The sequence below is a fragment of the Xenopus laevis genome, chromosome 6L (genome assembly GCF_017654675.1).
Source record: "Xenopus laevis strain J_2021 chromosome 6L, Xenopus_laevis_v10.1, whole genome shotgun sequence".
NCBI classification, from domain to species: Eukaryota; Metazoa; Chordata; class Amphibia; order Anura; family Pipidae; genus Xenopus; species Xenopus laevis.
The window spans coordinates 41,698,462-41,709,960 of NC_054381.1; the positions used below are offsets into that span (position 1 = coordinate 41,698,462).

Here is an 11,499-nt window from a genome sequence, read left to right on the forward strand (position 1 = left end):
ACCCAGATCTGTATATACATATACAAAGTTAGGGTCATTTGCCCAGCGGGACGGGTAGGCCAGGGGGGAGGAGGGAGGGTGGCGCAAAAACCCTCCCCCCCTCCCGTGCTACAAAGAACAGGGTAATGCCATAAAACTGGAGGGCAGGGTACAAAGTGGGAGAAATGGCAGATGACTAGAAAGAAATAAGACACTAACACTGCATGGAATACAAAATATACTATGGTCGCCATCCAGATATCAGAATAAGAGAAACTAGGAAACCACATGTGCAAGAATTAGAAATCATCTGTACATATTCACAGAGTATTTTCTTATATAAAAAGAGCACTCATTTGGAATGAATGGTGCTGTGGCTCTTAAAACAAAGCCCAGAAATCTATAAAAAATAAGAGAACAAAAGTTCTCTTTTCACCCACCCATTTATGCCATTTTAGCTACTACAAAATCAACACATTTGTTGCATTTTAGGTGCGATAAACCCACAAAAAGTAAGTTAAACCCAGAAAATCATATCTTTTTTAAAAGGAAAGTCTTTATAATCCAAAATGGGTAAATGTGTTTTTTTTACTCAAAACTACCAAGTAAAAGCTTCCCTAAATGTGACTATTTTGATGAAAATCTCATCAAAGCTTTTACTTTGCAGCATCTTACCTCCCACATATTAGGTACCAAGATAAAATACTCTAATTATGAATGCCAGTGATGCACTGTACAGTTGGATGTCCATCGTGCATAGGTTTAACTTAGTACAGGTATGGGACTTGTAATACAGGATGCTTGGGTTTTCCAAAAAAGAGGGTCCATACCTTTAAGTCTACTAGAAAATCATGTAAACAAACATATACAATAGGCTGGTTTTGTTCCAATAAAGATGACTTATATCTTAGTTGGGATCAAGTACAAGGTATTGTTTTATTATTACAGAGAAAAAGAAAATCATTTTAAAAAACGTAATTATTTCATTAAAATTGAGGAAGATGGCCTTCCCCTAACGGATCCCATACCTATACTGTATGTCATGAAGAGACCCTACCTGTTTTAGTTAAAATGGAAGCAATGAAATTACATACATTACATTACATAATCTGTATGTGACCAATCAGTAATCACTAAGCAGTAATGTATCTGAATACTGCCTCCCTACCTACGGATAGTACTGAACAATGAAATACAGTCTCAAATACAAAAGACACATCTAACACAAATATTTAGAAAAGTTTATTAAATACTGATTATATAAAATATGTTTAATATATTTTATAAAAATATATTAAAAAAGTATATTATACAAAATATTTTTTAAAAAAAGGGGAGGGGTCGCCATCACTGTAGTATTATTCTTCACAGAAGTAATTTTCAATTAAATCATCTGGTAAGCAAACAAAGCAGCATTTCTTTATCTCCTTCCAGCAGTCGAGGCAGTAGGCTGTGTCACAGTTTGATGTCTTGCAAATGTAGGAAGTCTTGGTTTCTTTGGCATTACAAACCAAACAGCGTCGCTTTATAATGACTCTCAGCCATTTCATTTGTCGGAATAGCATACCAGGTATAGACATCATCTGTGGACAACACAATATAGTCAATATCAAGCCAAGGGGCGTGAGAATCTATTTACAGCAATGGCAGCTGAAGTAAGGGTGGTGGCAGATATGGCTACTGGCCACTTGCCTCTTCTTTGGGAGACTAATCTCCTCTAAATGCCTTCCCGCCGGCTAGAATGAAAATGGCCGGTGGGATGGCAGTCGGAACGATTTGTTTTCCAAAGTTGTCTGAACTTTCCTCGTTAGGCAACTTCGAAAAAACAAATCGTTCCGACTGCCATCCCACCAGCGATATATATTCTAGCCGGCAGGAAAGTATTTAGGGGAGATTTGTCGCCCGAAGAAGAGGCGATTGGTCACTGGGCAACTAATCTCCCCCAGTAGCCATGTCTGCCACCACCCTAATGCATTAGAAGAGTAAGCAAATGTATTTTGTGCACATAGTCAGGGCTGGTCCTATCAAATGTGGGGCCCAATTGGGACCATGTTGGCGGGGCCCCTAGACAAAGTGTTGCTGGCTACTGACACACCAAGTATTTAGGAAAATAAGGGCATACAGGCACAAAATAGAAAGGAAAGGGGCAGACAAGGTAACATAATAGGGGCACACAGGGTAAGAGAGAGAGGGAGGAAATAGGAGAGTGGACTGGGCCAATTAGTTTGGGGCTGGGCCGATTCAGCTTGGGAGCAGGCTTGGTTGGATTGGGGGCAGGCAGGGCCTATCAAGGTTGGAGGAAAGCTGGGCCTATGAGAGTTGGGGGCAGGCTAGACCTATGGATTTGGGGATGGGCTGGACTCTCAAAGTTGGGGGCAGGCCAGGCAGCATCATGTGCTGAGGGAAATATTATCTGTGCTGCCCTGTGGTGCGGGGCCCCCCAGAGGTGCGGGGCCCAATTGGGCCCAATTGGTCCAATTGGCCTAAGGCCGGCCCTGCACATAGTGCAGCTAATGTAGGAAAATGAAAGCTAAGGCAAGGTGCTGGTGTGTTGGGTGCCAACTAATGTGCTGTAGGGTGATGAGCTGTAAAAGACAGAAGCTCAGGTTAATACTTACAAAGTTTCTGTGGCGGTTGGCAGTGATCATTAAGTTCTTCCTCTTTATATTTAAATACAGGTCCCTGTACCTCAGTAGCTCATTATAGAGATGGAGAATTCGCCTTTTCTCCGTCTAAAGGAAAGAAAGCAGCAGGTGGAGGTGTTACACAGTTATTTACACTAAGAAATACATCAGTTCATTAGTAGGACAAAAATTAGTGAAATTTAGTAGTGCCCTTTCTGCCATGAGCCAAGGTGAGAAAATAGACACATGGGCCACTTTACCAGAAGCTAAAAAAAGCCCCTCAGGTTAATAAATTCCAAAATATTCCTAAATAAAAAAACTCTCTCAGCCCATAATATCTTACCTTAGGGTAAAAGTAAGCAGCCAGGACTCTGCGCAGTCGGCTCATGTATATCTGGACAAAAGGAAGGATCAGCGTGATGGTCAGTAGTAAACAAGTGCCGATATATTGCTGGGACGTCAGATGAATCGGTTGCGCCAGACAAACTGTGGAGAATCAGAAAGAAACTGGAGTATTAGTAATGCTGCAAGTATGAATGATATGTCTTGTTGGGAAATGAATAGAAAATGAAGCCTCGAAAGATACTTATAATTCCTTTCATTCAGACTGAAACTAAGCAGTTTAACTGTTAAGCAAGTCAACCAAAACAATTTCACCTTAATGGTTCTACAGCTTGTTTGGCCATACAATTCATATCAGCTACCTGTGTGATTGTCCCATTTCAATGAAACTGCTTGCTACATGTAAGTTCTATTGATATCTATATAACTTTAAACTCATGGAGTACAGCACATTGGAAATGTCAGTGAAGCTTTGCACATACCAGTATTATTGGTCACATGAAGCGCATTAGAGGACGTATTGATATTTCCGATTGTGTTCCGGAGAAATCTTGCCAGGAATCCGGTGCCACCAACAATCACTTCTAGATTGTGTTTAACTGCAGGGTAAAAAGAGAGGTGGATTAAGCAATATGGAACAGAAAGAAGTATGAACTATTAACAGATTGCTGTTAGAAACATACAGTAGTACATTCAAGACATACTTACAGCCAAAGTTGTAGCTAATATTGGAATGCTTGATAGTAATGTCCATGATATTTTGGACACCCAAATCCAGTCCAAGTAAAAGCAGGCAAATAACAATCAGCGGAATGCACTTTATCATAGCGCTTGTCTGGAAGAGAAAAGTTCATTATTGTATTTATGAAAGAAGCAGGGAACATACCGTAATCTGCTAGAGATTATTTGATAAGTACTTACCAATGCTTTCACCTCTGGTCCATGGAGGGCAAAGTTTATTGGGTAAATTAAATCTGCACGTTCCCCTTTTTTCAGCGGTAGCAGGTGCCTCTTTCCCTGTAGGATAAATAAAAAAAAGAGTGATTTCCTGGTCTCTCATTTACATTTTTGAATATCCTTAACTTGAAAAACAAACACTTCTGAACAAAATGAGCCAACAACAAACTTACTCTTACTCAAAAACTGAAATCTACTCTCCTAGGGCTCCTCATGCAGTATTTAATGTACAGAAGAAGAGCACATTAGGATTCTCACTCATCTTAATTCTTATATACTTCCTAAACCTTTATAATAACTTGTATACACTTCAAAATGTAATTAAGAAATGAGTGCATTTATAGAGCATAAATAAATATATACATACATAACAAAAGACAGTATGTTTGCTGCCAAACTAACCTGCTTCCTCCTACGAGCGTCAATTTGTTTGAAGTACGTTGTTATGTACACATTGTCGTGGCGAAGGTTTGAATTGTAATTCTCAACATAGCCAAAAGCTCTGCAAAGACAAAGGGACCAGAGTGAACCCCACACAAAAACCTCACACAAAGTAAACCATCGATATTTGGCTTCTACAGTATTAATTGGTAAAATAAAACGAATGTACTTACGAACTGATGTATTGGAGGAAGAGTAGAGACAAAACTATTTTTATAGCCTTCATAGCTTTCTGTGAAACTGATTCGCTCTCTTCAACGGTTTCTGACACATTTTGTTTGACTTTCTTCAGTGTCGTATCAAATATGGTTTTGTTTCTGACCTGTGTTCAGGCAAAGAGAGAAAAAAGTATATGAAAATACTAGCCAAGGGGATCACAAGACACGTCAGATGAACTTCATAGCAAATAAAGGAAATATTTTAAAAGCACCGATTGATTGGCACCCAAATAACAAACAGGATCCTATCAGCAATGGAGAGAGTCTCCGATGAGGCATATTATGTGAAACTTACCGTAATTTGAACATCTATAGTGACATTTTGCTTGAATGTGTCAATGGCCCCACTGATATTATCATAGAGTTCTCCAAACAAAGGGTCAATGCGGATGTGCTTCTTGCACAATGGCAGGAACCCTAGAAATAAAGGCAGCAAGTCAATAAATAACTACAAATACTTCCCTCCCACTATTGTCAAGACATTTCTTGTTGAATTTTAGGGGGGAATTACCTTTACATTACATGTTATATTATGATATAGATGGGTGAAATCAATCAAACTTTGAAATTTATCTTTTTATTATTTATGGATTTTATAAGACAATTTTGCTTATTTTTTTTTATAAAAAGTTTTGCTTGACAGCACAAATAACGCTGTCCTATAGTAAGTAACCCCCTGTCACTAAATAAATATATATGGTGAAAATGCCAAATTAAATTTCTACTTTTGGTTACAAGTGTCACATTTTGTTTAAAGATACTTACAATTTAAAGCGCCGCAGACAAATTTCAATTTCATTGGCCAGCACAATGCATGATTGAGAAGAGGTAACCATATTGTCTCCATGCATTCATCATATTTCTGATCAAACCATTCATGGCACTTCCCTATGCCCATTTCGAAGAGATCTGTTAGGAAAGAAAATGGATCATTAATTTGTGTAATGGAGCTGTCACCAAAGCCTACATATTACCCTGCATCTCACAATTATGCGGGTATCTAGTATATATAGGATGTGCATAATTCTCTACATACACATAAATATCATGAAAAGAATCAGGATCTTTAATGCTTGGGAATGTGGAGACTCCACTGTGTAACATTCCAGCTCCAGGCAGAACAAAGGAACACAGGGTACCAGTCCTGCTACTAGAACCCCTACACCAAGTTTTATCTGATTCATGGGGTATCAAACCACATGTGGCCAGAGCTGGGCCTGAGCGGCCAGGAGCCCCAGGCAACCTGGCCAGCCTCTGCACCGGTTGAGTGAATCATCAGTGTACGAGCATGCGTGAAAGCCTGAATTGGCGGATGCGCAAAAAGATGTAGAGAGAGGGGACCGGGCATGGGATAGGCTATAGAGCAGGTACATGTCTGCTGCCCTCCTAGCTTTGGGCCCTAGGCACTTGCCTACTCTGCCTACCCCTAGTTCCAGCCCTGCATGTGGCCATTGGTTTGAGAAAACAGTGATATATTTTCAGCACATAAAGTATTTAGGAAAATGAAATGCAGTGAGATGAAAGTGGGTGTACTTGGAAACTTACGTTCACAGCGTAGGAAAGTCTTCATGCTAAATTTCTTCTGAGTATTCATTAGTAACGTTTTGTTTCTCTCGATTTCTTCCCTTATCAGTTCTTTCTCTCTCACATTGTCGTAACCCTCAGTGCTTTCAACTTCTTCTTCTACCTCACGGAAATCATCAGTTATTTCTTTGGTGTCCTTTGTCAAATTCGATGACCGTTTCTATAAAAAAAAAAAGAGACATTTTTCATACAGATAATATAGCTGAGCGGTGCTTATAACCACTATTGCCAGTTGTTCTCTGATATATTCTCTTTACCGTTAATTTCAGTAATATGTAAGGGCATATATATATGAAAATAGTGTAGAAGTAGAGCTCAACACAGTTTGTGAAAAGTGTGAAACTCCACTTCATTTACTTGTATAGGATTTTTAGGAATTGTTTATCAAACTCTCTTTTCACCCACTGATAAATGTGCCATTAAAAATCCAATTCAAGTGAACAGAAGAGGCTGTAAGTCCACTTGGGTGAACTGGGAGGTCTATTTTCCCCCATAGTTGCAGCATTTGATACACAAACTGGTGACCATGAAATTATTACTGAGAGAACAATACACATTGATCTAACATGACAGGACTGTACCACTCAAGGTCTCAAAGCATTAAGTGCACTTTGTAAAGAACAGGTGCAAATGTAAAAGGGCTTTTAATTCCAGGCCTATAAGGTATTGAGCCATACAGTTAAACCTATAATAACACATCTTGCATCATTTACAAAAATACTTATGAAGATTTGTCATTAATTATCATAATTGTGAGTCCCACCATTTTCTGCTAAAAAATATAAATTTCATTACCGTCAATTGACCAAATATCCTCTTTACAGGTTCCATCATTGATGTGTACATCATCTTTGTGTGGTTAAGGGTCATCTCTCCTGTACACTCAAAGCTCATTACAAGTAATTCTATATTTTTCATCATATTAGGAACAGGGCCTAAAAAGAGAAGAGGGTTTAGTACATTGTAAAGAACAAATACGGAGTAAGTAGAATGACTAGCCAGTACATACCATCAGTGATTGCTTTGATAGCAACTGTAGTTGTTAGGGCACCTGTCCTTTGGCACATGATAAGCAGGAATATCATCAATGTCGAGCAGCGGAAATTAGTGGACATTGCCCATCCGAAGGAAAATATAGCTGAGAAAAGAGCAACAGGGGGAGATGCATTAGGTTCAGCCTATAAGTACAACAAGGGCCATAACTTGCTATCACATAAATATACAGGGCCCAAACCAGGAAAAAATTACAGTAATATACTTACAAACAATAAAATAACAAATAAATAGTGATAACAGTGAAAGAAGTATATACTCACCATTATTAACAATAAATATGCAGATTTTTATCTGGTCATTCAAGGTGGTTAATGGATAAACCAGCAAAAAGTAAAGTGCTAGAGAAAGAGAAAAAGGTATTAGACTGGATAACACACACCTTACCCCTATTATATGCCATACTCTCATTGTATCAGTCTCTCACACACACTTCATTTTTTCACTTTTTTCTTACCGCTTCCGATGCATAATCCAACAATAGCTCCAAGGAAATACTTCACTTGATAATATTCATTACTGTTGCTGAAGAAAAACCGAAAAAGCAACGTAGGGAGCATTTTAGCCAAGATCCGTTCCAATGCTGAAAGGACAGAAATCAACTCATTAAGTACAATTATCATTGCTTGCTGGAGTCTGTTAGTAAGACCCATTTATAAAACCAAACAATTCCCCAACGCTGTATAATGCATGGGTGTATATATCTTACATACAGGTTAAATACTGATTGATACAGGAGATTAAAAGGGTCTTTCTGCTCATCAGAACTTGTAACTACAAAAATATTCAAATTATATGCATTTGGTTGCTGAAAACCCCAATAAATACATAAATATTACTAACATCACTACTGCTACAACTAGAATTCGGAATACAAAGAACATTTCTATCAAATCCAGGAAACACTGTTACACTGTTACATAAAAAAGCTACTGGTTATATAATGCCCAATATAGACATGCGCTAAAATCCTATAAAGAATAACATTACATTTCTAAAAATATAACTATGTAAATGGCAATAGACTCTCCCACATTTACAGCTAACAAGAGGATCTGTACAGCCATCATTATATTCAATAAAAGGCAATCATTGGGATGATTTCAATCATATGTGTATCTACTACTGGTTCTATTATCATTTATCTATCATTCTATCTCTAAAAAGTTACTTACTAGTCTTTGGCTGATTTCTTTTCATTTTCTTCTTTAATAATTCTGGTTTCTTTTCTATTTCCATATTAATATGTATTTCATTATTATTTATATTTAAATTTGTCATTTTCTAAATTTACGCAAGAGCTTGGCACAAACGTGCTTCCACTCTCCACGTAAGCTTAGACAAGAATGACAGGTGTCTGTGAATCCTTCACACTGCATAACTGTCACAGATGATGTCATAATAGGGATAGATTGGCATTCAGCCAAATGATGATGTCACAATAGTCTGATATACTAACCTATTGTGATGTAATTGATGATGTCATAATAGGGTATTGTGATGTAATTGATGATGTCATAATAGCCACTTCATGATGTCACAATAGCCTGTAATTGCCGGAACATTCTGGCTTCTACCAGAATATATAATTCTAAATCTATTCAAAGCTATTACTCTGTATTTTTTGTTATACAAAACCGATTATACAGATTTGTATAATCTGTTATACCAATACTTATATTTAGAATTAAAATATTTTTAGCAAAATAACTCCAAAGTTTAAAATACCATCATATATTATAAACCTGTTTATATCTAGTAGAAAAGACAAGTAACTTACTAGTGTTTTTTCCCATTCATTTTCTTCTTTAATATTACTGGTTTCTTTTCTTTTTCTATATTCATTTGGATTTTATTATTCATTATTTGGATTTTCATTCTGTATCTATTCAAAGCTATTACATTGTCTATTATATAAATACTTATATTTAGAATAAAAAAATTATAGCAAAATAACTCTATATTTAGAAACACATATTCTAATCTCTAATGAGCAGGGCCGTGGCAACCCTCTGTATCCCTTAGTTAGTATGTTTTTATTTAATTAGATTTGTATGTTTGATGTAATCATCCTTCAATTGTACCGAGCTGTGCAATAATGTGATAAAATATTTATGTACGTTGGCAACAAAAAAACCTTCGATTTTCAAAAGTCCATCAAATTACTCCAAATTGGTTGTAGAAGTTCCCCAATAGGGTAAAACACCAATTTGGCAGGTTTTATATGGTGAATAGCTGATTTTAAATTCTTAAAGAGACAGTACATGATACATTTCGATATTCAAATTTTTTTTTTAAATTTGAATCAAATATGGACTATTCCCTAGTCGAATTACACTAAAATAAACTCAAAATTCGAAATTTAATTTTCACTTTGACCTTTGATAAATTTGCCCCATACTGTAGGGCAATATTGGGCAGAATTAGCGTTGACTCCTCCAGCAGAGAAGCCCTAGTGTAGTTCATATAGATAAAGGGAGTCCAGCATTCACCATGATTGACTACTGTGTTAGCTTTATTGTACTATACCAAATCAACCTGACAAGGGGAGGTGTGTATTTGCTGAAACATTGTTTTCATTTGGAATGGCACAATAAAGCTAACACAGCAGTTAATCTTGGTGATGGACAGGCGAAGGCTGTTTATATGCAGCTATCTATAAGCCAACAAAATTCTGGCATCTATTACAAGATGGACGAGGATGCTAAGGCTAATTCTACACTCAGCCCAGGTGCAAACACATGAGTGGATTTCGGCTGTAAAACAGCCGAGTGTGGCATTAGCCTACTGTAGTAACTCAAGTAATGACTGGAGTGGTCAGGAAAGAAAAGGTTTCTTTCAGCTCAAGTCCAAGAGAGGAGGCATTTCTAAAGAAAATATCCTTTAATTAAAGCACAATGTACATTACATTTTGACAGTCAATCTGTTCTTGAAACACAACTTCAACACAGGTGTCATAGCTTTGTCTCAGTGTCTGAACCTAGTTTTCTTGCATGGTATCTTCTCTATCCTGCTATCCAGTGCTGCAGAAACAAAATTACATTTGCAGAGGGTTCTAATGAAATGATCAGTAAATAACAACAAGTAGGGAAGATTCTTGAAATGAACAGCACATTGGGTAGAATGCTCTATAACAGTGGTTTCCAAATTGTGGGTCTGACTCCCTGGGGGGGGGGCTGTAGAAGTGGAATCCGTGCTCAGTCTGAAGGTTGTGCAATTTGGGGAGAAAGTTTATTTGTTCCATCAGAAATTGCAAAAAACTAGCTTTCAATTCAGTTGGGTTAAAAGGGTGAAAGGCTTATTTGTTGTTATAGATATTCTAGGAACTATGGTTGAATGACTGATAATTGAGTGTTTTTTCCTATATGTGTAACCTTGCTAAGGGGAGCCTGACAAAACTTAAACCTGTAAGGGGGTTTTGATTTAAAAAAAAAAAAAGTCCCTAGTGGCAATAAAAAGCCAGGATGCTTTGCATGTGTTGCATGTATTTCAAGCTCCAAGAGAGCGCTGGCCCTATATACAGTGGCTTAACTCCCGGGGGAGCAAGGGGTGCAATTGGATCAGGGCCCGCACCCCTGCAGGGCCCCCCAGCAGATCACAGCCAGCTGTAGTCGACTGCAGCTGGGAAAAAAAATCGGCATGGGGGGTGGCCTGGCTGCACGACCCGCCCCCACCTTATTATAGTTATGTTACTGCCTATATAGTCTCATTTATGTATGCAAGTGCAGTGTAACTTTTCTCTGCAGTGGGAATACCCCTAAAACCTCTATCATTAAAGGAACAAAATGCCCTCCTCGCACTTCTGTATAGTTGCACATTGGTGCTGCTCAGTCATTTATTTATTTTATTTAAGTTAAAACCTCAACTGCGTTTTGAGCACGTGCCTGGAATCAGACATGGTCGGACTGGGCTGGAGGGACACCGGGAAAAACCCAGTGGACCGCCCGCTCTCGTGGGTCTTGCTGGCCCAAATCCGCACCCTGTGGTTCCTCTTCTTGCTACAAATGGCCTGAAGAAGGGCCCAGGCCCGAAGAACATAGTGCGCATGCAGCAGAGCATAGTGGTGGGGGGCCCAGAGTCTCAGGCCGCCCAGTCCGACCCTGGAATCAGAGGTCAAGTAACTAACACATCTGTCTTTGTAGTTGTCAGAGAAATTCAATCATTTCTTCTGCATGAAGGCAGTTAATTCAGAGGTTTAAAAATTTTCCCTGTATAACATCAGATCAATTGCACATTTTTGAGTGCTAATAGGGTATGGTAGATATCTAGAGGTGCCTTACTTATGGTTTCTGTGGCTTCTT

General features: G+C 38.2%; 1 protein-coding gene across 1 annotated transcript; it reads right to left on the reverse strand.

Moving 5' to 3' along the window:
- Positions 1-1,293: 1,293 nt before the first annotated feature.
- On the reverse strand, positions 1,294-8,437 carry LOC121394454 (E3 ubiquitin-protein ligase DCST1-like). Its single transcript, XM_041565608.1, has 15 exons — positions 8,374-8,437; positions 7,645-7,781; positions 7,155-7,323; positions 6,941-7,080; positions 6,107-6,305; positions 5,327-5,470; positions 4,857-4,978; positions 4,517-4,665; positions 4,305-4,404; positions 3,867-3,962; positions 3,654-3,780; positions 3,428-3,544; positions 2,947-3,089; positions 2,598-2,711; positions 1,294-1,562 (listed from the first exon to the last, which is right to left on the reverse strand). The coding sequence occupies exons 1-15, from the start codon at positions 8,435-8,437 to the stop codon at positions 1,338-1,340; spliced, it is 2,046 nt and encodes a 681-aa protein (XP_041421542.1). The 3' UTR covers positions 1,294-1,337.
- Between the last annotated feature and the right edge of the window lie 3,062 nt (positions 8,438-11,499).

Bases quoted from the DNA above. Each gene is read 5' to 3' on its own strand.
- LOC121394454 (XM_041565608.1), bottom strand. From the start codon at position 8,437: ATGGAAATAGAAAAGAAACCAGAATTATTAAAGAAGAAAATGAAAAGA. The intron at 4,666-4,856 runs GTAAGTTTCACA...GCCTGAACACAG, and splicing joins CTATAGATGTTCAAATTACG to GTCAGAAACAAAACCATATT. The intron at 3,963-4,304 runs GTTAGTTTGGCA...TTTATCCTACAG, and splicing joins ACGCTCGTAGGAGGAAGCAG to GGAAAGAGGCACCTGCTACC.